The 24,460-nt window shown below is 39.3% G+C and overlaps 1 protein-coding gene across 1 annotated transcript in view; it reads left to right on the forward strand.

Moving 5' to 3' along the window:
* PDE8B (phosphodiesterase 8B) overlaps positions 1-24,460 on the forward strand; it is a 68,130-nt gene that overhangs the window by 16,769 nt on the left and 26,901 nt on the right. Inside the window, exons 2-6 of the mRNA XM_056513447.1 lie at positions 12,027-12,083; positions 16,371-16,561; positions 17,898-17,957; positions 19,854-19,911; positions 24,187-24,275. Of these exons, the coding sequence (XP_056369422.1) occupies positions 12,027-12,083; positions 16,371-16,561; positions 17,898-17,957; positions 19,854-19,911; positions 24,187-24,275 (455 nt within the window). The remainder of the gene's footprint in view (positions 1-12,026; positions 12,084-16,370; positions 16,562-17,897; positions 17,958-19,853; positions 19,912-24,186; positions 24,276-24,460) is intronic.

Genomic DNA, 24,460 nt, shown 5'->3' on the forward strand with positions numbered 1-24,460 from the left:
TGAAGAAGCTCTTTTTGTCTTCAGAAATCTTGCTCATAAAATAGAATTAAACAATTGCTCAGCTGAGTTCAGCTTCTGCAATATAAGGTGCATTGAAACTCGGCAATTGCAGCTCCTCTTTGGGGAGAGAAAGCTTGGCAGTTAACATTGCACCCAGCAGGCAGAACTTCTGCTTTTAATTCTTAAGGGTGGAAGTTCATGCTGTGCATGTGCAGAAGCCATGGGAGAAAATTGATTGCTAAGACATTTGCAAGAGGGTTGTGCTTCACTCTCTGCGCGGAGTATAACAGTGCAATTTTTTTATCTTCTCAGTAATGTGTTGAAGTAAGTTGCATAAGTACATTCTCATGATGGACAATCCTAATGGTGGACAAAAATGACTATATTTAGTTCAAAGAGATGGCAGCACATAAAAACTAGAGTAGCAGTAAGAGGTCTCTGCAGAACATTTGCATGAGTCTGGGTCTGAGCCATGGCACTTAATTTAATGGTGCTTCTCCTTGGTAAGACTGGAACAAAGTGTCCAAAAAAATACTTTTTCCAGAAAGCTTTTAATTACACACACACACACACACACACACACACGCACACACACACACACACACACACAAACATTGTGTAAGTAGTGATAAGTAATACCAAAATTATTATTCCTTATTCTGTAAGTAATAATTTGTACTGGTTCATCAGACCAGGTGAAGGTCTATTGTATGCTTTCTTTCCATGTTTTTGCAGAGCTTATTTGGATTGCAACTGTATGAAAAAATTAAATTCTAAAATCAGATGCTGATCCTACCTGTATTTATATGAATGCAATAATGGCAGTCAAATCTTCATGACTGCATTCAAGTTTGTAAAACTGGGTAACTAAGTTTCATCACAGTATTTCTTTCTTTTGTGAGGTATGAATTCTTCAGGTACATCTAACACCTGCTTTTCTGTTCCTCTGAGTCAGAGCTTCCCTTCTCTCTACGACTTCATGTGTGTCACTTTTCCCTACCTTGCATAAATTCTCCTTCTACTCTTCCTTACTCTTCATCCCTGCTTGAGTAGGGCTTACAGGATCAGTCAGCCCATGTGCCCTGTTGTAAAAGTGAGAGATGATCTTTGAGGACTGTAAAATAAGTGAGACAAGCTTTGTAAACACTGTAGTCTTGGACAACTAAACACAGAGTGTGGAACTGCTGGGTTTGGGTAACATCTGTGTGGCTTGGTTGGATGATGTGGGCAAGGCACTGTGCATATCACAGAGTGTGGTATCCAGACATCAGTCTTGGACTACTTGAAACATGACTGCTGCTGTCTGGATTAGCTGCAGTGGCTTTGTCAAAGCTAAAATAGAAACTTGAACTGAATTAAATGTGATCATGAATTATTCAGTCAGCGTGAGAGCCTTGGAGCTGTTTATTTTGATGAGAATTTGGCTTTGATTTTCGTTGTCTGCACAATTTTTAGTGTGAGACATGGCACAGACTTTCATGTTGATAATTTGTAGTTTCACAATAACAGACAGTGCTAAGCTGGAGGCTTTGTTACAGGAGACAGCATCACTTGTGATACCTGAGATGGTAGGACTGCTCTGGAATAATTCTGTTTGTGGGTTTCTAGCTAAAGGATCAATGGCAAAATAGTTAATTTTTACATATATTTAAATGCTGGTTTTAGATTTTAAAGTCATTGTTAGACTATAATGGGAAAAGTGTCCATGGGTGCCTGTTTTCCTATAAACTTGGGAAGATTTAGTCTTTGTTTTACTGATGTTTGTACTGTGAATTTGCAGTTTGGAGTGTTGTTGGGTTTGTATTTTTGTGGGTGTGTGGGGATTTTTTTCCTAGCCATTATTCTAAGACATATCTTGTGTATGTTAAAGTTTTAATCAAAAGCCAAACTAGATGTTTTCCTCTGCCTGCTCCCAAATCAGTAGTCAAAGTAGAAGTGCTGCAAAACAAATGCTGTCTGACAGTGTGAAGGAGCAGGGATGAGAGAACATTATGTTTTCAAAGGACATATATCTGTCCTTTATGTGCAATACCCTGTTCTTTACTGGAGTTTATTTTGGTATTTTTGTAAAATGTAGATCAAAGTTCAATGCTGAGGTTTTTTTTCTAACTGCAAGACAATTCAGAAAACTTAAGTAAATGACTCACTCTCATCAGAACATGCTTGTTCTGGGTTTTGTTGGGGTTTTTTTGGCTTTTTTTCTTCTTTGTTCCAGCAAGAGGAATGTAGTGTTTTATGGAGGCTTTAGACTGAGATAGAATGCTTCAGGCTTTCAGGAGCTGGCAAAATAGGACAGGAACAGATCTCTCTGAACCAGGAACAAATTCTTTCCAGCAATGCCCACTCAAGATAAGAAGTACGAGGAGCTAGCAGTATGTACAATGAATAATGCTGGAGAAATGGTAGAGCAAAACCACAGGTGTTGGTTTTGCACAGCTTGGTTTTTGTAGTGGGGGGCCACAGAGGTGGCTTCTGTGAGAAGCTGCTGGAAGCTTCCACCATGTCTGGCAGAGCCAATTCCTGATGGCTCCGGGGATGGACACACTGCTGGCCAAGCCTGGGCCAATTAGAGATGTTGGTAACATCTCTGTGATAACATATTTAAGAAGAAAATCAAAACAGAAGTGGTGATGCAGTTTTAATTCTGCTGTGGGAGGGACTCATGGTGCAGCAGTTTTGGGAGGAGTGCTGCTCACGAGATTGGAACCATGCTGGGAAGTTCATGGAGATCCATGTCCCTGGGAGGGACCCCATGGTCTTACAGGGGAGGACTCCTCTCCCTGAGCAGCAAGAGAAAACCTTGGGCAGGGAATTGACCAAAATCCCCATGCCCTGTCTCCCTGTGCTGTTGGTGGGAAGAAGGGAGAGGTTGGGGGGAAAATGTGTTCTTTAAGGGCTTATTTTTACTTCTCATTATCCTCCTCTGATTTTGTTAGCAATAAACTCAATACCGTTAATTTTAGACTATTTTGCCCTTTGAGTGTTTTCTCCCAGTCCTTATCTCAGCTCATGAACCCTTCATGAAATTTTCCCTCCTCTGTCCTGCTGTAGCAGGGAGAGTGAATGAGAGGTGTTCGTGGCTCTTTGGCATTTGGCCAGTGTCAAACCATGACCCCACAGCACATAACTCCAGTCAAAGTATTTTTTTTCCTTTTAACCTTTGTAGTGGAGTCCATAATTACCTACATGAGCACTTTTACACCAGGATTTCAGGTGCTGCTTCTGACTGCTCTCAGACTGTTGAGGGGCATAATCTTAGTGATTTTGTTTACTTTCAGTAAAAGGCTATACAGTTTATGCTAAACAGTGGAAGCCAAGACAAGTACATTTTTCTGGTTATCTACTACTGGAAGAGTAACCTTAAATTAATTGAGGCAGGCAGCTCAGGTGTATGCAGGTAATTTCCTGATGCTTTTTCTTAATCAGTGTTCAGAAGGCAAAGTAAATTTTACACTTTAAAGTGGGTTGGTTGTTTGATTGCAGACTAGCAGTATGCTTCACAAGTTATGAGTATTACCTAAGCCAAGAGGTGTTGGAAGACTATCAGGACTATTTAGTTAATCTCTTCCTGCAATATTATGTTCTAGCCATTTCTGTTTACATTTTTGTGATTATATTGCCTGGAATTTCCAGTATTGAAATTCACTTCTTGGGGGTTTTGTATCAATTTTAATAGCCATGCCCAAGAATTAATATACTGTATTTAAACTACAAGCCTGTCTGCCTGTTATCCTGTCTTGGGCAAGTGTAAGGAGCCTTAGGCAAGAGTGAGAAAAGGGGGAAGATGGATAGGGATCACTCCCTGGGCCTCTTTTAACTTGTAACTGAAGGGCTTGTGAGTTGGGGTTATGTTTGGCAAGTTTTGTTCAATGCTCTTTTAACAATGCCCCTTCCAGTGGCCTGCTCTAAGTGCAAGCATCAAATTTCTTGTATTGGGAATACTCTTGGTGAGTCATTCTTCTTTCTGCTCTACACTACTTCTGATTTCATAGACACCTATTCAGTTCCTTAAGAAGCTCTCTTCCTAGAAGCAGCCTAGTCTTCTTAGTTATCCAAAGATGTCTTGAAATTTCATGATTATTCTTGTTGCTTTCTCTTTAATTTTTCTAGTTTTCCTTAATTTATCTCAAGGAAAGCAAAAGATTACATACAACATTGAAAGTGTTGGTTCACCATAAATTTACATGGTAGTATAAAGTTGTTTAGGATCTTTGTTCCTATCCTCACATTGGTTGCTTCTTTGACTACCTCAACAAACAAAGGTGAAAATACGATTATTTTTTATATATTTCTCTGTCTATAGTCTTGGATTTTGCTCTCTCCCAGACACCAGTGCATGTATTTTTGAAACAGCTCAGTCTCCATTGGTGTGCTTTTCCCTAAAGTTGATGCAAAGAGATTTGATGGGATTCCTCATTAATGTGTGTGACTCATGCTTCTGTGAAGTTGAGAATGGACAGTAATGACAGAAGGATTTGCAGAAAGAAGTCTCACCACATGAAGATCCATAAGTCTGGACATACTCTGTTCACTTTGTTTCCCCTTCACCTTTTCACACTGTGAGGGCATTAACATAACTTATCTGCCATGCATATTTAGTGAAGTGAAATTTGTGTGCTCACAAAATAAATATACTTTAGAGAATCTTCTGTAGATAAAGTCAGAAGTATTCAAAATAACCTTGATGCATTCTGTAGTTGGTTTTCCTTCCAAAAATCAAAGAACACAGTAATCTGGAATCAGGGGTCCCTTAAGCCAAAAGTTTTGCAGTTCTTTATTCACTGGTGTTCCAGTGAACATCTCAAACCATTAGCCAAACCCTTCTTATTCATGTTCTGAATATCTGGGGGAAGGGGAGGAAGTTTCCCAGTGCTGTGAATTTTGAGGCACTACATGGTCAGTGAAGAAAGGGATGATCTTAATTTACATGCCCCACTGCTTTCTGAGCAGACAAGCATAAGCTAAGATGAGCTATAAATGTTAGGGGGTTTAAAGGTTAGGGGGTGTAAGGGACAGTGTCACTCTGTGCTTGCCCTGGTTTTGCATTTTCCAGTTTTCCATCTGCTTCTGAAGACAGGATGTGGACAAAGATTGGTTGGTTTGACTGATTTTTTGATTGTTCCTCACAGGTTTTTTAAAAATGTGAATGTGTTTAGAAATCTCCCTAGAGATTTTTTGGGTTTTATTAAGAAGGATCATACTCAAATATGTTCAACCAACTATATCTTGAACACCAAATTTATTCTATGCTAACATCAAGAACCAGAATTTTAGTAGTGGTCTGAATAGCAGATCATGATCCTTGAATCCACATAAGAAAAGTCTGCATGGTGAGAAATGTGTACAAACTGCAGGACTACTTCCAGATGTTGTTGAAAGCCCTAATCTGCAAATTATAGAAATAAATGGGATGTGGACTACCCTCTGTGGATTGAGGGTTTCTGAGTCTTTTGTTGCTGTGAAAGGTCTCAAAGTAGCTGCTGCTGTGAGCAGAGTGGAGGAGTGCTCAACAACAGTAATGTCTATGCCAAATGTAGCACCATAATGGCTGAACTCGTGTCTTTTCCTCCTGTTTGTCCTGTTGTCCTATTATGATAATGTATTGACAAGGAAGCTGCTACCAAACTGTGAATAGAATGTAAAAAGTCCTTAAATAATATTCTTTCTTCAGTTATCATTTTATATCAGATACACGTTTATTATCTTAGACCTCATAGGATTATTTCACAAGTCTCAGCTTGCTTGTTCAACAAGTTATCTAAAAATCTCTGTCAACTCGAGACTGATATTCCTTCCTCAATTTTGTTTTTCTTAAGATGATCCACTACTTGTGACCTATTGGTGCTAACTGCCTTTTGTTTCCCTCTCTCTTCCCCATATCTTTCAGAGGTTTACCTGCATTCCCCTGGTTTGTTTTTCTTCCCTTAACACTGTTTTTAGATTGAAGCAGCAAGATTATATGATCACTACTGACTCTAGTTGCTTAAAAATGGATGACTTATGCCCTGAGCAGAAAAAATGGAGTGAGAAATAGAGAAGAAACAGATCTGTGGTTTTGACTACTTATTTTTCTAATTTCTTATTTGAAACACAAGCCGGGAAACCAAATAGAGGGGAATGAGAATGAAGGAAGCAAAAAATCGTAATATCTGGTCCTGAAGCTGATTCTGAGACAGAACTTTTCAACTTTGCACAAAAGGAGCTGTAGAAGTGGATTCTGAGAACGAAACACAAAAACCCCCTGAACAACACAGACATTCAATATGTTATCAACTGCAAAATTCACAGAAATTAAATTTTAGGCATTTGACTCTTACTTTGAAGTTTTATGAGGACTTCTGTTTATTTCCAGAACTGGTGACCATCTTATCTCTACTAAGATATGAAGTCTTGGCACATGGCTCACACTGAAGAACATGTGGAGTTTGCAGCCAGAGGCATCTCTGTGGCAGGGTTCCCCTGATGAACCCAGTCAGTCTGGTATTCAGAGCACAGGAGAAATGCAGGGACTGCATGGGCTGGTGGATCTGGTGTGGGATATTCTGTGCCGAGCCATGTCTGGTTTCAAATGCTTCACTGCCTAATGAGTGCTCTCCCACCACATGAAGGCAAGGTTGGTGGGGAAGAAGGAGGTGGGAAAGAAGTTTAGGGCTTAATGCTCCTTTTCAGACTCAGGTCACTGCAGAAAAGGAGCTCAAAGGTCATGGGTGAGAGTGCACAACAGGAGCTGGATTTCATCACCCAGAGGTGAAAGCAGTCATGGAAGGGAGGGCTCTTCCTCTTCACTTTGTTCTCCTCCCTTGTAAATTTCTCATTCTCTTGTGTGCAGTGACATAGCTTTAACTGGGGGTATTGATATGGCCTGAGCCCAATGCTGCTTGTTTTTGAGAGGCAAAAGCACCAGATGCAGGTTTGGAACACTGCTCTTGGGGTACACACAGACCCTGCCACACCTGCATGTCTTGTGGATTTGGGGTCCTGTGGGTCTAGTATTTTCATGCTACATGGCTCAGTGTGTATTGCCACACGTTGGTAACAGCAACCTCTTCCAAATGCATGTGTGTATTTTTGACCTGTGTATCTACTCATGGGTCAGGCTTCTGCTAGGAGTGCTTGCAGAGACTGCAGTGGCTGCACCACCAGTGACAAAACTTTATTTTTCCTAAGTAATATGTGTGTTTGAGTGTTGTTTTCAGGAAATAAAGCATCATGACCTTGCGATAACTTCAGAGCTGAGCTATCCAGCTGTCTAATGCTCCTCTGTGCTCCGTGGAGAAGTGGCAGCCAGCTAGCAAGAGGGGAGCAGCTGGTGGAGCAGAGTGAGCTGGCAGCCCTCTAGTGGGGGCGAGGAAAATGAAGGGCACCAGCAGCTCAGGAAGCAGATGTAAAAGTCAGCTGGAAACCACAGGAAGGAAAATTTGGCAGGAAAAAAAAAATACAACAACAATAAAAAACCAAAACGAACCAACAGCAACTACAGAACCCAACAAGGTGGCAGAGAGCAGCCCTTCCTGAACGAGGGTTAGTGTAGCTGTACTGGTGGGTGGAGAGGATAAAGAGGCAGTCAGTCAAATGAGTGAGGTAGGGAAAATGGTGGTGAAAAAGCTGGGGAGGTCAGACCAAAAACCATCTAGCTCAGGACCAAGTCTCCAGCAGCATGAATATGTACCGTAGGAGTGATTCATCCTGCTTAGTCTCCCAGCCTTTGCCAAATTATCATTTTGGGGCTTTTTGACTCAGAGGTGAAAAGAACTCTTCAGTTTTCCCCAGTAAATCTGTCCCTTCTTTGTAACACAAATTGCTAAACAGGTCAAGTGATACTCTGTAGGAGTCAAAGCTGACAAAGAAAGGGGGAAACCAAACCCAGGAAGAGTGGCTGAGTTTTAAACCATACAAAAATGCTCATGGGTTGGAGTTGAATGGACCAGAAGAGAAAGATTGTAATATAGTTCTACTAAGGAATACAAGACAAAGGAAAAAAGGAGAAGAACAGAGGAGTGTATCTTTGCTGAACAGTGGAAGGGAGCTGGGCACCAGGACACCAGCTCCAGGCCAAGGATGCTGGACAGCAGCTCTGGGCCCTGTGTCTCACAAGGGAATTCATGCAAGACCAAGGTCAGGGTTGAAGTCATACATCAACCAGGCTGTGGACTGCAGTTTGACCAGGGGCAAAAAAAAAACCCAACAGGATTTGAGGTTGAAGATACGGGTACAATCAAACATGGAAATGGTAATAGCCAAGGAACAGGCTGAAGTGTCAATCTTTAGCAGTGTATGCATAGAGGAAACTGAGAAACTGAGCTGGAGGGAGCTGCAAAAGAGCTCTGGAAAAGATGCAGAGATGTGACCAAGGTAACACAAGGCTGAGGTGGAAGCTGGGTCAAGAAGAGATTTCTCTTATCTGCTTGCAAAACCAAAGGGACAGATATTGAAAGCACTACAAAGCTGAATGAAGGGATGCACTGGGGAAAGGGAAGTGGGCAGGGCAAAAGGGTGTCCAAAGGGACCTTGGCATCTGTGTGCTGCTTCCCAACTGGCACATCCATCCTGAGCCTTTTCAGGAGGCTGAATTCACCAACACCTTTGCTTCACTGCTTGGTGGCTCTAGCTGCTATTGCTGCTCTGGAGCAGCACAGAATTATGCAAGAAGATTTTGCTGTACTAATTAGTCAACACTAATTACAGTGGCGTGTCGGTAATTATCGATGATTCATAAACTGCAAGGGCTGTAAGTCTGCAGCCATAATGGGGTAAAGACTTCTGTACTGGTGATTTAGAAAGGTGAAAATTCAATGAAGTAGTAAGTGCTATTTTGCCTAATGGCACTGCTACGATAGTAAGGTAATTGGTGATCACTGATTAACACCAAAGCATAAGAGCTAAGAAAGTGCTATTGACTTTTTCTAATTATTTGTTTCATAGCTGATGCCTGTGGAGATTGCTTAGGAGATTACAATAATACTGAAAATAATATTGGGCAGTTAAAATGTTAAAACAAACATTTTTTTCACTGTGTTTAAGTTTTTGTTATTTCTAGTTATTTCTTTGCTTACAAGACAGTATCTCTTCCTCTGCTCACTGAAATTGGGAATTTTCCCACTGGCCTCTTTGGAATCAGGCTCATCTCTGCATGTTTTACCAGAAAAGTCTGTTATGAGCTACTACACTAATTGATTTAGGTAGCAGATCTATTAGCAGTCCTTCCTGGCAGTCAGTCAAATAATGAGAGCTTTATTTAAATTGGAAATCATCAACAATGCGATATTCACTTAAGTGAGGAAATGAACAGAAGTATGGTCATGGTATCACTAATACACAATGTCCACGTGGTCAGATTCTTCTGGGAGTTCAAAAGATGTGGAATTAGCTCCTTCAGGCAAGTGAGAGATCCATAAAATATTTGTGAAGGCCAGGCACACGTCATTATTTTTGCTGCCTCCTTTAGCTGAGTTTTGACAGAGAAAGGTCAATCAGTCACTTATACTCACAGTAGTTTGGGCATATAAATCCAAGGGTCTAATTCAGGTTGTAAAGCAAGACTCAGAACTTAAAGACCAGAAGGGAGGATGTCAGACATAGTTTTTGCTGTATCTAATGAGAAATTCTATTTATCCTTCCCATACTCAGGTTTATTACCAGTCTTAATTTGACAGTCCCATCTGTTTCTGAAGTTGAGCATTTTAGGAATTTAAAGACTACACAAAGCAATCTTTCAGGTAAAACAGGGACAGGGACATGTTCACATGTTCATCAAGGGTCTCCAATTTTCTGATTTTCACATAGTTTTCCTGCTGTTAGGAAAGGCAGGAGCACCCTGAATCTGGAAGGAAGGGAGGAAGAGAGAAAAAGACCCTGGGGTTTTTTTTGTCTTTCTGTTCAAGAGTTTTCTATTCATGAGGCTGACACAGAAAGAGCCAGGAGAAAAACTCTGAGTCAGAGTGAGTGGATTATTTTGTTGCTGTTGTTTTAAAATAAAGAGGATAAGAAAAGTGGCTAATCTATAAGGTAATCTCTGTAAAGGACTTGATAGACTAGCCTGCATTGATCTCTGTCTTGGACACAGTTACTCCATTTTTGACAATACAGAGTGACTAATACTGGATGTCTTCTGAAGTGGTAGAGAGTGGAAGGCATTCATTTATAATGTGACTTCCCTGATATTTCCCTGGCATTAATAAAAGGATAATAAAATAAATATCTGTGTCCAAGCATACATGGATGTGTCTATATTCTTTTCTTGAGGAATCTCATGCTCTTGATCCACCCATTCTGAGACAGTTTGAGCTACGTATTGTTAAAAAATACACTTTTGCTCTGAGACTGAAGTCTGCTGTGTAGTCTTACAGATTTGTCTAATGAGATTACTTCAAAACCTTTTTTTTTAAATCAAAATATATGATGATAAAAGATTTATTTAAGAGTTTCTTTTTGAGTACCATTGGAGTGTGAATGTGCTGTTTTTCTCTTTTGGTTGGGGGGAATAAGAGTTGAGACTTTTCAGAGAACTGTTTCTTTATCTTACTCTTAACTCATGGTATGGTGAGTGCTAATTTCCATTTCTGTTCAGTAATGCTTACTGGAACTAAGCTGCATTCTGCTACAGCAGGAGCTCAAGTGGGAAGTGGAGCTTTTCTCTGAGAAAAGGAGAGGTTAACTACACTTATATTGGGGGCAGTTTTTGCTTTGGAAAACAGTGGCAGGCTTTGTAGTTTAATCTTTTGGAGTACTGCCCGTTACCACCTTGTGACGTGCGTTGTAGGGCTGAGAAGAATCGATGCGCAGTGGTGCATGAAAGTCCAGCGTGTCAATTGTAGCTATACATAATGCCACTGTCTCACATGCAGGCAAGGCTGTTAATGCTTAACACAGTATTGTACTTTCTAAAGAAAAGAGTAGAATACCAGGAACTTCATCTGTTTTCAATGTTTATACACATTCCTTTGCAAAATACATTTTTTTTTAAGGATTAAGTATTGCCTGTATAAAAGGCTCAAATTAATGAGCACCACAAATAAGGCTCCAGCATGCCAGGGAATGGCTTTGGAAATCTGCCTGCTATTAGGGTTTTGGTCAGATTACATGTCTTGCAGGGTGATTGCTTTAGCTCGCCTACACCTGGGACACCTGGGGTAACTGGTAACCAGGAAAGCAAAGAATCTGCTCTTTTGGAGATTGGTAACTTGCAACCAATTCTCCATGTGCATGAGCATTTTCAGGGTTTAAAGACTCTTCTCATTAAGTATGTGCACCTGTGTGAGGACATATGTATTGTTCTGTTGCTTAACAACCTTCTGTAGCTAATGATCTGAACTGAAACAAATCAGTAGTGCACAGGAGAAGTGTACTGAAATGTATCAAGACACAAAAAGTACTAACGTAGTCCAGTTCCTAAGAAGTATAACAAACAAAGCAGCCACTTCCCACATGCACTGGCTTTCTTGCAGCAGGTTTAAATTATGATGAGCTCTTATGTCCTGAAAATGTCATGGCTCGCATGGTAGTGATATTTTTACCTGAAAACTGAAGGCTATGGTTTTGGAAAACAACTTTAAACCTGCAACCTAAACAATTCCCTTTTCTGAAAAGTCACTTATTTTCTTATCAATCCCATTAAAATGTTATTATTTACAGTATGTCACAACAACTTCAATAAAAGTTCTGTATTACATTCAAATGAGTAACTTTTGTGCAGAGATAAATAGCTTTCTGTAGTCTCCAGCAAAAGCAAGTCCTTCTGTCTAACCTGTTGGGGAAAGAGGGAAAAGGAAATGTGTATTTCTTGCTTCCTTATTTAAAACCCTACCATATTTAACCTAAAAGGCAAGTAAAACAAAAATAGGAATCTGGTAAAGATGATCCTGTAAGACGCACTTAAAAGCAAATAAATTAAGGCTGCTAGTCATATGCCAGTGTCCCTTTCAGCATCTTTCATGGTTTTGTTTGATCTTCAGTTCTTGTATGAAAAGTGCTATCTTCTTAAGAACCAAACTGAAAAAAAATAAATCTGTATTTCTCTTCTTGAGCAGGCTTCAACTGCAGAAGTACAAGTTGGGCCCATGAGACTGACTCAATACCCAATTCAGGTAAGATGATCCTTCAGTTTCTGAGAGAGCCAATCCAGTGTTAATAGGTGAAGAAATTAAGGTTCAGCTATATAGTAAAGTATAATACTTAAATTTCATTTGTACAAAGACTGTGAGATGGATAATGTGTATTTTGTGTATCTGATTGCTTGAGAAGAGAGCTACAAGTAAATTAACTTGGTAAATAAGATCTTTAGATTTTCATTAACATCCCCTCAGTCCCTGCATCTGTCCTGCCAGTAGGAGTGTGTGTGTATGTGCATCAACCAGGAGAAGAGCTGCCTCTATGGATATTAGAAACTGGTCAGTTTTGAGACACCAAAGCTGAGAGCATCATGAAATTTAGGTATATGTTCAGTTCTGCTGGGTTTTGCACAACAGGACAGAGAACTGTTTTATAGACCACCAACCCAAGAAATCACATGGCCTCCAACAAGACAGGTTGAGATTCAGCTGAGTAGCAACAACCCTCATACATGCTTCTTTTTCTGTACATTTTGTTCCTGTGACTGTACCAGATGCCAAGTTATTTTCTTCACCTTAGAGTGAATGTTGGAACTCTCAGATTATAGGAAATTAAATAATTTTAGCCTTTAACGTGGTTTTAGTCATACATAATTAATCTGAATTAATTTATGGGGCAGTTAGATCTGCAAAATACAGAGATATTTAGTGACCAGTCACTCTTTCTGTGAAAAGCCTGGGGAAGAAAGGCGTCATAAAGCTTTCTATTTTTATGTCTTTACAATCAGTCTTAATGATGACTCGACCTGATGAAATTACTTGTTTATATTGTAATCAGACTGTGGAGCAGTGGCTTAGGCAGTAGAACCATACTCGCTTTTGCATGGAATTTTAGCATAGAAGTGTGGAACTTTTCACAGAAAAATGCTTTTAGATCATATTCATCTTCAGAAAGATTATCAAGCTGGTATACAACAACTACAAATACTCTCAGGGCTTTTGTCAGGATATTGCATCGTAAAAATTGGATTTGCCCAAGGGAAAGCTTGATTTTTATTGTTTTGAAAACTGTCATTCTTCTTGGTATCTTTTCAGATGGGGGAGTTATTTTGTCCTCACATTTCACAACCGAGAATCTTTGTAAGAAAAGAATCTGTCTTAAGCAGAGATCATTAAGTAAAATCATTAACTGAAGCATTTTCCTTAAAGATGTTACCATACATTAACTTATTTACAATTAAGTAAAACACTTTCTGTAAACCCATCTCATTTGTTTGTGGAACAAGTCACATTACCTCAGATAATTTGGCAAGTAATGAACACATCCACACATTTAAAAAATGCATGCTAATCTTTTATTCCGTTTTGACAATACAGTCATGTGTTTCTCTGTGCAGTGCAAACAGCTACTGGATGTCACATTTTAAATGTCTGTTTGTGGATGATTAATCACGTTTACACAATTGTCTGAGAAGTTCCATTTGTTACAGCAATTGCCACTGAGGCTTTTCTTAGTGAAGTTCTTTTTATTCTGGTTGTTTCATCCTGTTACGGGACACCTGTGCCAACTTCAAAATGGCACATATTTTTTGTGTGAGAAGTGACCTCACTTATGCCTGTGACCTGCCATAAACCATTTAATAGGTTCCCATTGGACTTCATGACCATATATGTCAGAGTGAAAACCTGGTTTAGTTTGCACAGAATTGTGACCCAGGTGCTCCTGGCCTTAAGAGGCAAAAGGAAGAGTCCAAAGCAAAACAGCCAGCTCCAACCCTCCAAACATTCCATATACAGCTTGCACAATTACCTCACCTTTGTAGTAAGGCTTGTAAATAGGAATGGTTTGATTTCAGAAATGACCATGCTGAAAGTACACGAAAACGTGGTTATTAAAAACAATTAGTGCACGTAAAAAAGGTATTGGATCCTCTTGCAGAAATATTTAGTCATAAATGTTTGAATGTGTTCCTATTCAAGTGCTGCATTTTCTCACCTTTTTAGGACATTTGTTTGCTATTATCTCTTTCAAAGCATTGGCACTGTGATCTGCCCTGACAAGCTGCAAATGAAAGCAGATGATGACCAGCATTTTGCTGTTTCCTCATACCAATATAATAGGAGCCCCTCTGCAGCTTCACTCAGAGATATTATGTCTTTTCCACCTTGAAAGTCTCTTGCTGGGATATAATGATTTGAAAATAATTAAGTAACTTCTTAAATTGCTGTAACTTTCTTTTTTCCTTTTGGTAGCTTTCATGCAGCAAAAAAAAAAAAAAAAAACCTGTATGAAGTTTTTTGCCAAGGAACACAGATTGAATTTGATCGTGTTGTTTATGTGGATTGTTATATTTTTGCCTTGACTTTGACAGCATTGTTCAAATATACTTCTAGTTACATTAAGTTTTGATGATTTATAGTAAGCTCCATATGAATGTTAATGAGAAAGCACAGTAGTAATACTTTAAAACAACTTCTAAAGTTGATATTCTCGGAAGGATTTGTGTGCTGATAATTAGCTACCATTGAGAAATTGGATGGTTTAATTAAGCTCCACTATTTTACAACTGGTAAATTATTGCATTTTATCATTTTTTATTTCCAAACTGGGAGTGCTAAGAGAAGGAAAATAGCAAAAAATGCACCACCTCCTCCCCCCTCAAATTTTCTTTCTGCATAATGTTTCAAACTAGGAACAAAATAAAACTAATGGCAGCTGGAACCAAACAGAAGATTGTGTCAGAGTCGGGACTTCACTCAGGAATTAGAAAATCTGCAGCTTGGCTACGTCACTGCTTTCCAGCACTTTGATGGCTAGGAAATAAAAACAGGGATTAGGAAGAATGACAGCAGTTACCTTGGATATTAAGTGTCAACAAACCGAATCTGCTTATTGATAACTGCAATCAAAAACCTTCCAATACACTGAAACTTTTACAATCTTAATATTTACAGAAATTCTGAGCATATCATTTTCTTCCGTTGTTTAATGAAACTGACTGGTTGTCTTGTCACAATAACAATGATTGATTTTTTGTTGTTTAGAATTCAACAATCCAGACAGTTAAGAGGAAAGCTGTTGTCACCTTTTCTAGCTTCTAGACTGACAGTGCTGAAATTCATGTGCTGACACCATAGCTGCATAAAGCAAGGTGGATAAAGGTTATTGAGCTTTCCTACAGGCATTTGGAGCAAAATTTTGCTATTTTTCTTGAACAGGTTGTTTCAGTAAAGTCAGGGGGTGACTTTTATTTGTGAACTGAACAGGATTTTGCTTTATACGTGACTAGTCTCTGTCTGCTGACTTTTTGTGCAATTTTAATAGCTGTGGATAAACTTTTGACTTTTTGAGGCCTTCTTTTCACAGCATATTTACTCTAAATTAGCCCTTTTCTTCATCTGACACAGAGGGTAGCATGGTTAGTTATCAGTCGCTATGGTAAATATGTGCAATGTAATGGGGAATGTCTGCATGACACTGGATGAATAAATCAGTGCTCATAAATTGTGCATTATGGGGCAAGGTTGAAAAATTTATTCTCTCTGAAAAACACTTTCTTTTACATGAGAGGCACAGAAATACAGCTGTTTTCAGCTTCTATTCTGTGTGTCAGCTTGCAAACAAACTTCCTGCAGCATCTCCTTGATCTTTAGAGTGGCGCCTCAGTACGCTTCATTCCTGATCTTACAGTTCCTTAAGTGTTCAGTTGGAATTGTCTAAACTACTTCATATGCTTAGGGACAATTTTGTACAATTTATTTGGTAAAAAATTCTTACATTTGAATATTTTTCCTCCTGTACATTCCTGCTTGCCTGTTGCTCTTTTCAGATTTAAAATAATATTGATTAATGCCATTTTTTGTGATTAAAGAAGAAAGAACAAATAAAACTATGTTAATTTTTGCCCATGTCTTCAGGGGTGATAAATTATAATTAAGGCAGTTGCATTTCAGACAGTTCATTAAAATCAAAAGTGTGTGTAGCTGGGATGGCCTGATGAGAGTGGCAGTGATGTTTGAACGCTCTGGCTGGTTACTGATTGAATTGGAACAGGAGCTAGGAAAAAATCATCATGTGGCAAGCTGGTTTTGTCCTAAATACCAGTCCTTGTTTAAAACAATTAACTATTGATTATTCTATTAATGCCCACTGTATCCTTTAAAAAAGATGTACTACTGCATTGGTTGTTTTACAACCTGTGGTTTGATCCTCCCACTTTAAAGCAGATTCAATCTTCCAAAGGGCAGATTGTTAAGACTTGCTCCATGCAGAGGACTACTTTACTTGCTTAATGTGGTGCTGCTGTTTTCCATCCCCTGCAGGTTTTGCTGATCTTTGCAAAAGAAGACAACCAAAGCAATGGTTTCTGGTGGGCTTGTGACAGAGCAGGATACAGGTGCAACGTTGCCTGGACTCTGGAGTCAGCGCTTGAATGTTTCCTGGATAAGCACCAGGAAATAATTGTTATAGATCACAGGAACTCCAAATATTTTGATGCAGAAGATATCTGCAGGTAACCTGAAGCACCTTATGCTTCTCTTAAGCTTCAGGGTATACTGTATGAAACCAAACCACCTAATTTTAATCCAAAAAACTGGGGGGAAAACCGATAAAAAGAAAAAAATGAGCACCTAAAATTGTAGTAAAATGGAAGTTTGGGGACTGAGGACTGGAGGTTTGCATACATCTGTAAGAGGATAACAATATGAAAACTACACTATGCCAAAGCTGAACTACAGAATTATCTCCAGGTCATGGGGCTTCTGTCATAGCATAAGCCAAAGCTCTTGTGCAGCTATTCCCTGCTGTGGGTGCTGGTTCTTTCCTGGCTTAATGCTGCAGCAAAATCTGAAGCTGCAGACTTCAAGGGAATGTGTTTGCTTGTCCACAAGGTCAGGCACTGCCAGTTCTTCACAGAAGTTTGCATTACTCTTCTAGTCCACACAATTGTGTTTAAGCTGCTTTAAGATTACAAGTGTTCACTATTAGGATCCTTTGCTAAAATACACTGTTTAGCTGAAGCATACATTTTGCACCATACTGTGCTTCTGCCATGAGCTGAAATTTGCCATGTTTATGACAAGGGGCATTTTAATGCTCAAATACTTGTGCTGGTCTAAGTTCTTCTAAAAGACCAACAGATAAACATAAAGATTGTTTATTCAGAACAGTGGGATATGAGTGAAAAAAAAAAAAACCTTATCATTTGCCAGTAAAACACAAACAGAATGTTCTTCTGATAGCTGGTCATATCTTTTTCGGTTTCTCAATGATATACAACATGGTAACATTTTGTTTATGCAGTATTTAATAAACTGTAGTATTTTGTAATTTGCTGTGCCCACTTTTCTTACTTTCATGCCCTGAAAGCACTTCCCACCCTCTAAACAAAATTTTGCAATGTCTAGAAGGACAGTGGTAGATATGAGAGGGGGTATAGGTTCTTGTTTAAATTAATCAAGGGCGTTGAAGATGCTTTGCATGGACTGACCTTTCCTGACTCACGCATTTGGGGCAGTCTGCCCCAGATAAGCTCAGCACACAGGGGAAACCTCTGCTAGGTCATAGGAGTGGGTTTGAAAAGCTGGTGTTTGTCCTCTGTGGTTTTGGAGCTTTTGCCTTCGTACCTATGAAGAATGCCTTCTTTGCATAGAGCAAAATGAGAAGTCTGGTGGCAAGGTGAAACTGGTTTGCCTAAATGGGGGTAGTTAGGTTTGGCAGTGCACTGTCACATTGTCTAGCCTCAGCCTTGTCTTTCAGTCCTGGCCTTCATTTACAGTTTCAGTGAAGGTACTCAGAGCAATATTGAGAAAACATTCAGTGTAACTGAGAAATTTTTGTTTCCTCAGGTCTATTCGTGCCACAGAGCTATCAGAGCACACTGTAATACTTGCTGTGGTTCCACGCACGTAAGTGTCACTGGTTTTTGAAAGATTTTTATTCTTCCCCGTAAGAACAGTTATTTAATCTATACAGGTTATTTAATAACAGGAAGTATCTTACTAGGAAGTAAATGTAGTATTTTTCACCTGAAATGGGCTAGTGATGTTTTATTTGAATGTTTGATAACTTTCTTTTAGTGCCAACAAGTATTATCCCTGTCACCTTCCTAATGGGTTGTAGAGTAAGAAAGTCAGACAGATATGTGTTTTTTCTAAGAGAAAAGGAAAATAAAAGTTAAAACCAGAAAGCTGTGCATTACTTTCTAAAGGAAATAACTAGATAAATAAAAAATTGTTGTTCACTGGGTGATGGGGCAAACTTCAATCCTGTTGATGATAAATTCACTAGAATGTTGTCCTTAAATCTTTATTCAGTAATTTATAACCCATGTGTTTAGGAAGAATTCTTACTGACTCAAATATACATTTATCAAATACCTTCAAATAACCCAGTTAAAACTCCTACACACTACTGAATCCATTGCCATTTTTATTCATTTCCTAGACCAATTAAAATATTAGGAAATAGAGGGGCAGGAGAACTATTACTGAAAGATTTGAAAATCAACTAAATTTGCTGCTGAAGAAGGTTTTACAACTTAGCTTCACCTTTATCTTAATAACATGTTCGTAGATTATTTCTCACAGGATATTACAGAACATCTTTTATCTTCTTCATACATTTTTTTGCCATCTCCTTCTGTGTATGTAAAGAGATACAGGACTTCTCTGGATGATCTGTCAAGTTTGCTGTAGGAGTAGTGATCAAGCTGTAAAAAAGCTGCAAATTCCTATAATCAGAGACTGTGGCACCAACTTCTGTAACAGTATGATTTTATGTATGTTTCTAAGGAAAAACTCCTCTCACTGAGCTCATTATGTTTAGAGAACCGTGTCAGATTCATGCCATCTAGTGCCTAAAGTGTTGTGTCCCCTTATAGTAAATAATATACCAGCCCTGCTCAGTGTCTGTATCAATTACCTGGGCAAGGGGTTGAGTGCAGCATCAGTCAGTTCACAGGTGACACCAAGCTGTGTGGGTTATTGATGTGCTGGAGGGCAGGAAGGCTCTGCAGAGGGATCTGCACAGGCTGGATCATGGCTGAGGCCAGTGGTGTGAGGTTCAACATGGCCCAGTGCTGGGTCCTGCCCTTGGGTCACAACAACCCCAGGCAGTGCCACAGGCTGGAAAGGACCTGGGGGTGCTGGTGCCAGCAGCTGAACATGAGCCAGCAGTGCCCAGGGGGCCAAGAAGGCCAATGGCATCCTGGCCTGGATCAGCAATGGTGTGGGCAGCAGGAGCAGGGCAGGGATTGTCCCCCTGGTCTGGGCACTGCTGAGGCCACACCTCAAATCCTGTGTCTAGTTCTGGCCCCTCACAACAAGAAAGGCACTGAGGGGCTGGAGTGAGTGCAGAGAAGGGCAATGGGGCTGGGGCAGGGTCTGGAGCACAAGTCCTGTGAGGAGCAGCTGAGGGAGCTGGGGGTGTTTATCCTGGAGAAAAGCAGCCTCAGGGAGACTTTGTTTCTCTCTACAAGTACCTGAAAGGAGTGTATATCCAGGTCAGTCTTTTGTCCCAATTAGCAAGAGATCTAGTAAGAGGAAATGGCCTCAGGTTGTATTAAGAGAGCTTTTGACTGGGCATTAGGAAAAATTTCTTCCCTGAAAGAGTTGCAAGCATTGGAACAGACTGCCTGGGACAGTGGAATCACCATCCCTCAAGGTATTTAAAAGATGTGTGGATGTGGCACTTGGGAAGTGGTTCATTGGTGGGCTTAGTACTGCTGGGTTAAAGGTTGAACTTGATGATCTTAGTCTTTTCCAACCTGAACAATTCTGTGGTTCTGTGATTTTGTTTTGTAGATCTGCTGACCAAGAAGAGACTTCTGTTCTCCCTCTTCTTGATGCAGGCTTTGATAGGGTATGTATAAATTGCCTATGTAATACAGAAAACGTTGTAACTTCATAAATTACATAAATTACATGTCTGCTTCCTCAAATTGAAAATTACACATTCTCTTCTGTCAGAAATTTATTGATAAGAAACCAGTTAATTTAGTTTTCTTTTCAAGAGTGCATTCCAGAAGCATATGAAATGAGATGCTCTGTGATCTAGCTAGTCCTTTCAGCATAGCAGCTGCACTGAGATTACCTTTGTTTGGTCTGGCTGGGTAGTGGGTGGGTTTTTTTTATGACTGCACTAAAAAACAAGGGTGGGAGACTGATTAACATATTGGAGCATGCTGGCTTGTCACCCAGGCCCCTCTGAGTGTCTCAGGCTGCTCAGATGTCTCTTCTAAAGGGACTACAAATCTGGTCTGGCCTGTGACATGAAGATTAATTTTTTTCCCCCATTGTGTCTATTATGTTGGTTGGCACCAGTTCTTCTCAGTACAGAGTTAGAGACACTCCTGTACAAACAGCAGAAAGGAAGGCAGCTGTTCATACTGTTCCTGTTCCTCAAAGGGCTTTGTAGGAGAGAGTAGAAAGGCAGGAGTTCTCAGCTCTGAAAATCCATTTTGCTTCCCTCTCCCAGTCTTTGTGTGAGTGGCTTTGGATGGATATTAATGTTATGTTGCTCTAAAATAAACCAGCTGTACTTTTTAAGTTAGTCATTCAGAAGGAAGGATGTGTACTTAAGCAACAGATGCACACCTGGAGCTAGAATTAACTGTATATATTTTCATATATATATATATGAAAATTAACAGTAGTAAGGAAAATCAGAAGAGATAGAATTAATCCAGGCAAAATCTCATTCTCCTATGCTCATGCTGAGTCCAGTGTCTGAGCTAACTCACATTCAGCCCAAGTCTGTTTATACAGCAGTAAACTAATCAGAATTACCACTTTCATATGATCTCCCAAAAGAAGAGGTATAAGATCTTGCCTCCACTGTAAGGGTTTGGTGGGGGCAATGCATTTCTAAAGCTCTTAGATGCTCTGAAAATTGGAAATGTGAGAAAGGTCAGCCCAAGAATGCCAGTCCTTTATTAGTGTAGCTTCTCTCCCTCTCTCCCTCTCTCTCTCTCTCTTTCTCTCTGGCTTTAATATTTTTCAAAGGAAAAAAGGAAAGTTTATTACTTCTCAGGTCTAGTGTTTAATTTGAACACAATGCAGGGCAATGTGTTCTGGGAGCTAGATTAAAATTGTAGGTGTAGTACCAAGTGGAGTCAGAGGAGACTTGATGGCTGTGAGACATGGCTCAGTGGTACTCTCTGACTTGGAAGGAAAAATCTTTTTGCATCTGACAGCTGTGCTAACTACTCTCTCTTGCTGTCCCAAATTTATCGGAGAGCTTGCATAATGTAATAATTCCCTATTGGAATTATTTTCAAGACTTTAAAACACATCTGATGTCAAAGTTTCTATTTTTTCCTGTGGGGTGGACATAGGAATTCTTTTTGCTTGGATGGGGATCAGTAGGGACTAAATCCATTACCACACGAAGATTTAAAAATACACCTCTTCAAACAGAGAGGTGGTATTTGCAGCGAGTCTCTTCCTCAGCAGCAAAAATGGAATTTATTTTTGGAAAATTGCACCTGTTTAAATCATAAGTTTTTCTTTATGCTGACTTATTTCTGGTTTTTCTGCCTTCTTCTCAAGAAAGTCTACTTTATTACATCTGGTTATTCTTCTATATCATTATCAACTTTTGTGTTTATTTATTAATCCTGCTGCTAATCCAGTACATTAATTATGCTGATTTTTTTTTTCCTCTCAGCCTCATAAATCTAATAGTGGTGGCCTACTTAGGATGGGCTAATTTGAATAAGCAATTTAGCTTCCTGACTGGTTTTTAGCTATAATTTAAATCAGCAAACACGGGATTTAATGTTTGCAGTTACTAAATTACAAGCTTGTCTAGTATTTTGAACATCTTTTCCTTAACAAATGTTGATCCTCATTGACCAGATACTATTTAAACTTTCTGGATTGTAATAAAAGAAGTCTTTAATATTAAAACTAATTATTATTGTTAAGCAAAAAGAGGGATGCATTCGTGCTAGATTACAACTCTTGTGGCATGTACTAAGTTCTGTATAGAACAGTGGCATCCCCTTAAGTAAAAGATAATTTAAGAGTATGTGTTACATAAAGATGCATAAATATGAAACCTTTTTAAAAAGTTTTGTCTGTCTTCTAATATCTGAGAGTTCAGAGATCTTCTTATTCCTGTGTCACATTAGAAGCAGGGATTAGAAAAAGGAGTGTTTCCTGCTGTTTTTGTGTCCCAGTTGAATTCTCAGTTTTGATTCAGCTAGAGAATGACCAGCATCATCACTATGAACTTAGATGTTCAAGTGATTCTGTACATCTGCAGAAGACTATACAACAGTTAAGAGATTGGTTAGCACTTTGATAAGCTGCAATTCTTTATTCTTAACAAAAGATTTGTGCCAAGAGTGCTGTCAGTGAATAGCAGTGCTTAAATTTTTTCAGTAAAACACACTGCAGTAAAATTCAGTTTATAAAGAGCATTAGTATATTCTAGTAAGTCTTTTTCATAAAATAGGATAAATTTTATATTATTGATAGATTTGTTCTTATTGTTTAAATTTAGCACAAATGTATTTGAATATTTAAAAGAGCACCTTGAAACTGAAAATCTAAGTCTACACTGCTGTAGAAGATAAGTTAGTTTGTAGGCAGTTCTGTATGCAAAAACACAACATTGTTTGCACCTTTGCTTCTGCCAACTTGACATTGTACTTTTTGTTTTCCCATGCAATCTGTAGTGTGTGAAGTGAAAGTTCCAGAAATATTTTAAGATCTTGACATTAAGGAGTGGAACAGACCCATGTCAACAGTTGTTTTTAATTTTACTTTTTTTTATGTTTTGCTCACAACCTGGAGTTAAGCCATTGGTCTCCAAAACAGTTTTTCATACAGGACAGAAGCAGAGATTTCTTGGAAGCTGTTCTTGGGAGGTTTGCACATTGCTCTGGACTGTGCATGCAGCTGTGCTGTGAGAACTAGTGACAACTAGTGCTGTGACAACTAGTGACAGAGCATTTCCTATGATACTAAAGCCAGTGCATGTGGTTGATCCATAAACTTTACTGATGTCAGAGTCTCCTTCTTTTGCAACGTAAAATTTCTGATTTCAGCAGGAACAAGTACACAACCTTTCAGACCTAACAGAGAAAGAACATTCTCTCCTGTCTGGAGTAAAGGGTTTTTTCACTGTGGTCAGATGCTTCTTACTTTAAATACTTTTGTGCACTTCTGGATTCACAGTGGCAGCTCAGTGAGATTACTTGTGAAGCAAAGTCACTTCACGTTCAGAGCTTTAGCTGCAATATTTGCTTGGAAACAAATGCCAAATATATTTTTCTTTCTTCCTTTTTTTTTTTAGCATGCATGTTTTCTGTCTCTAAGGTTTTCCATTTCCAGTCTGAATTAGGGGTAGATATTCAAAAATAAAACATCAAGGCAATACTGTTTTTCGTGAGACTGTGTTGGGAGTTTTTTAGAGTAGCTCTTGTCTTGCTAAACCAAATGGGAAAATCCAGTAAAGGCTTTAGCATATTTTTATATACTTGCTTTGTATTTAGATATTTGTGTTGTGTGAAAAACTAGAAACTCATTCCTAAGGAAAAGATCATTATGCACAACACAAAAGGTACAACAAAAGTTTGTTTCTACCAGAAAAGAAAGTATGGTTGAGGTTGGACGGGACTTCTAGAGGTCATCTTGCCCAACATCCCTGCTCAAGTAGAGCCCCCTAAAGCAAGTTGTCCAGGACCATGCTGCATAGTTTTGAACATCTGTGAGGATGGAGATTCTGCAACCTCTCAGGGCAGAGATCTATGCCCAGGTCACCCCCAAAGGAAAAACAAATGTTGCCTGATGTTCAGGCTCCTTGAAACTCCTTTGTTCCTGCTTGTGCCTATTGCCTCTGCTCCTGTCACTGTGCACCCCTGGATAGAAGCTGGCTGTGTCTTCTTACAGTCCCCCTTCAGATATTTATGTGCCTTTATACATTCTCCACTTCAGCATTCTCCTTTTCAGGCTGAAAAGTCCCAGCTCTCTTGGCCTGTCTCACAGCAGAGGTGCTTAATCACCCTTGTGGGCTTTTGCTGACCTCATGCCAGCTCTCTTTAACAAGTTAAAGTTTTAGCTGTAGAAACAGAAATAACAGTTTAAAACCATTCCAGCCTATTTCATGCACTTTTGATTTGTCTTCCAGCAATTCATGGAGAACAGCAGTGTAACTGCTTGTTACAATGAACTGGTTCAAATAGAACATGGGGAAGTACGATCTCAGTTCAAATTACGGTATGTAGAAGTGGGAGAAACTGCAAACATCAACCTCTTGGTCTAAATAATTGTATATTGCTACTTTTCTGCTTCTTCCCAGCTATGCATATGTGTGCCTTGCATCTGTATGTTTACTGTACTACACTTTCAAATTTCCTCCTTCTGTTACTTCATAAAGGACAAACTCCGTGCTTTTTAAGTAA

Source organism: Oenanthe melanoleuca, chromosome Z (genome assembly GCF_029582105.1).
Source record: "Oenanthe melanoleuca isolate GR-GAL-2019-014 chromosome Z, OMel1.0, whole genome shotgun sequence".
NCBI classification, from domain to species: Eukaryota; Metazoa; Chordata; class Aves; order Passeriformes; family Muscicapidae; genus Oenanthe; species Oenanthe melanoleuca.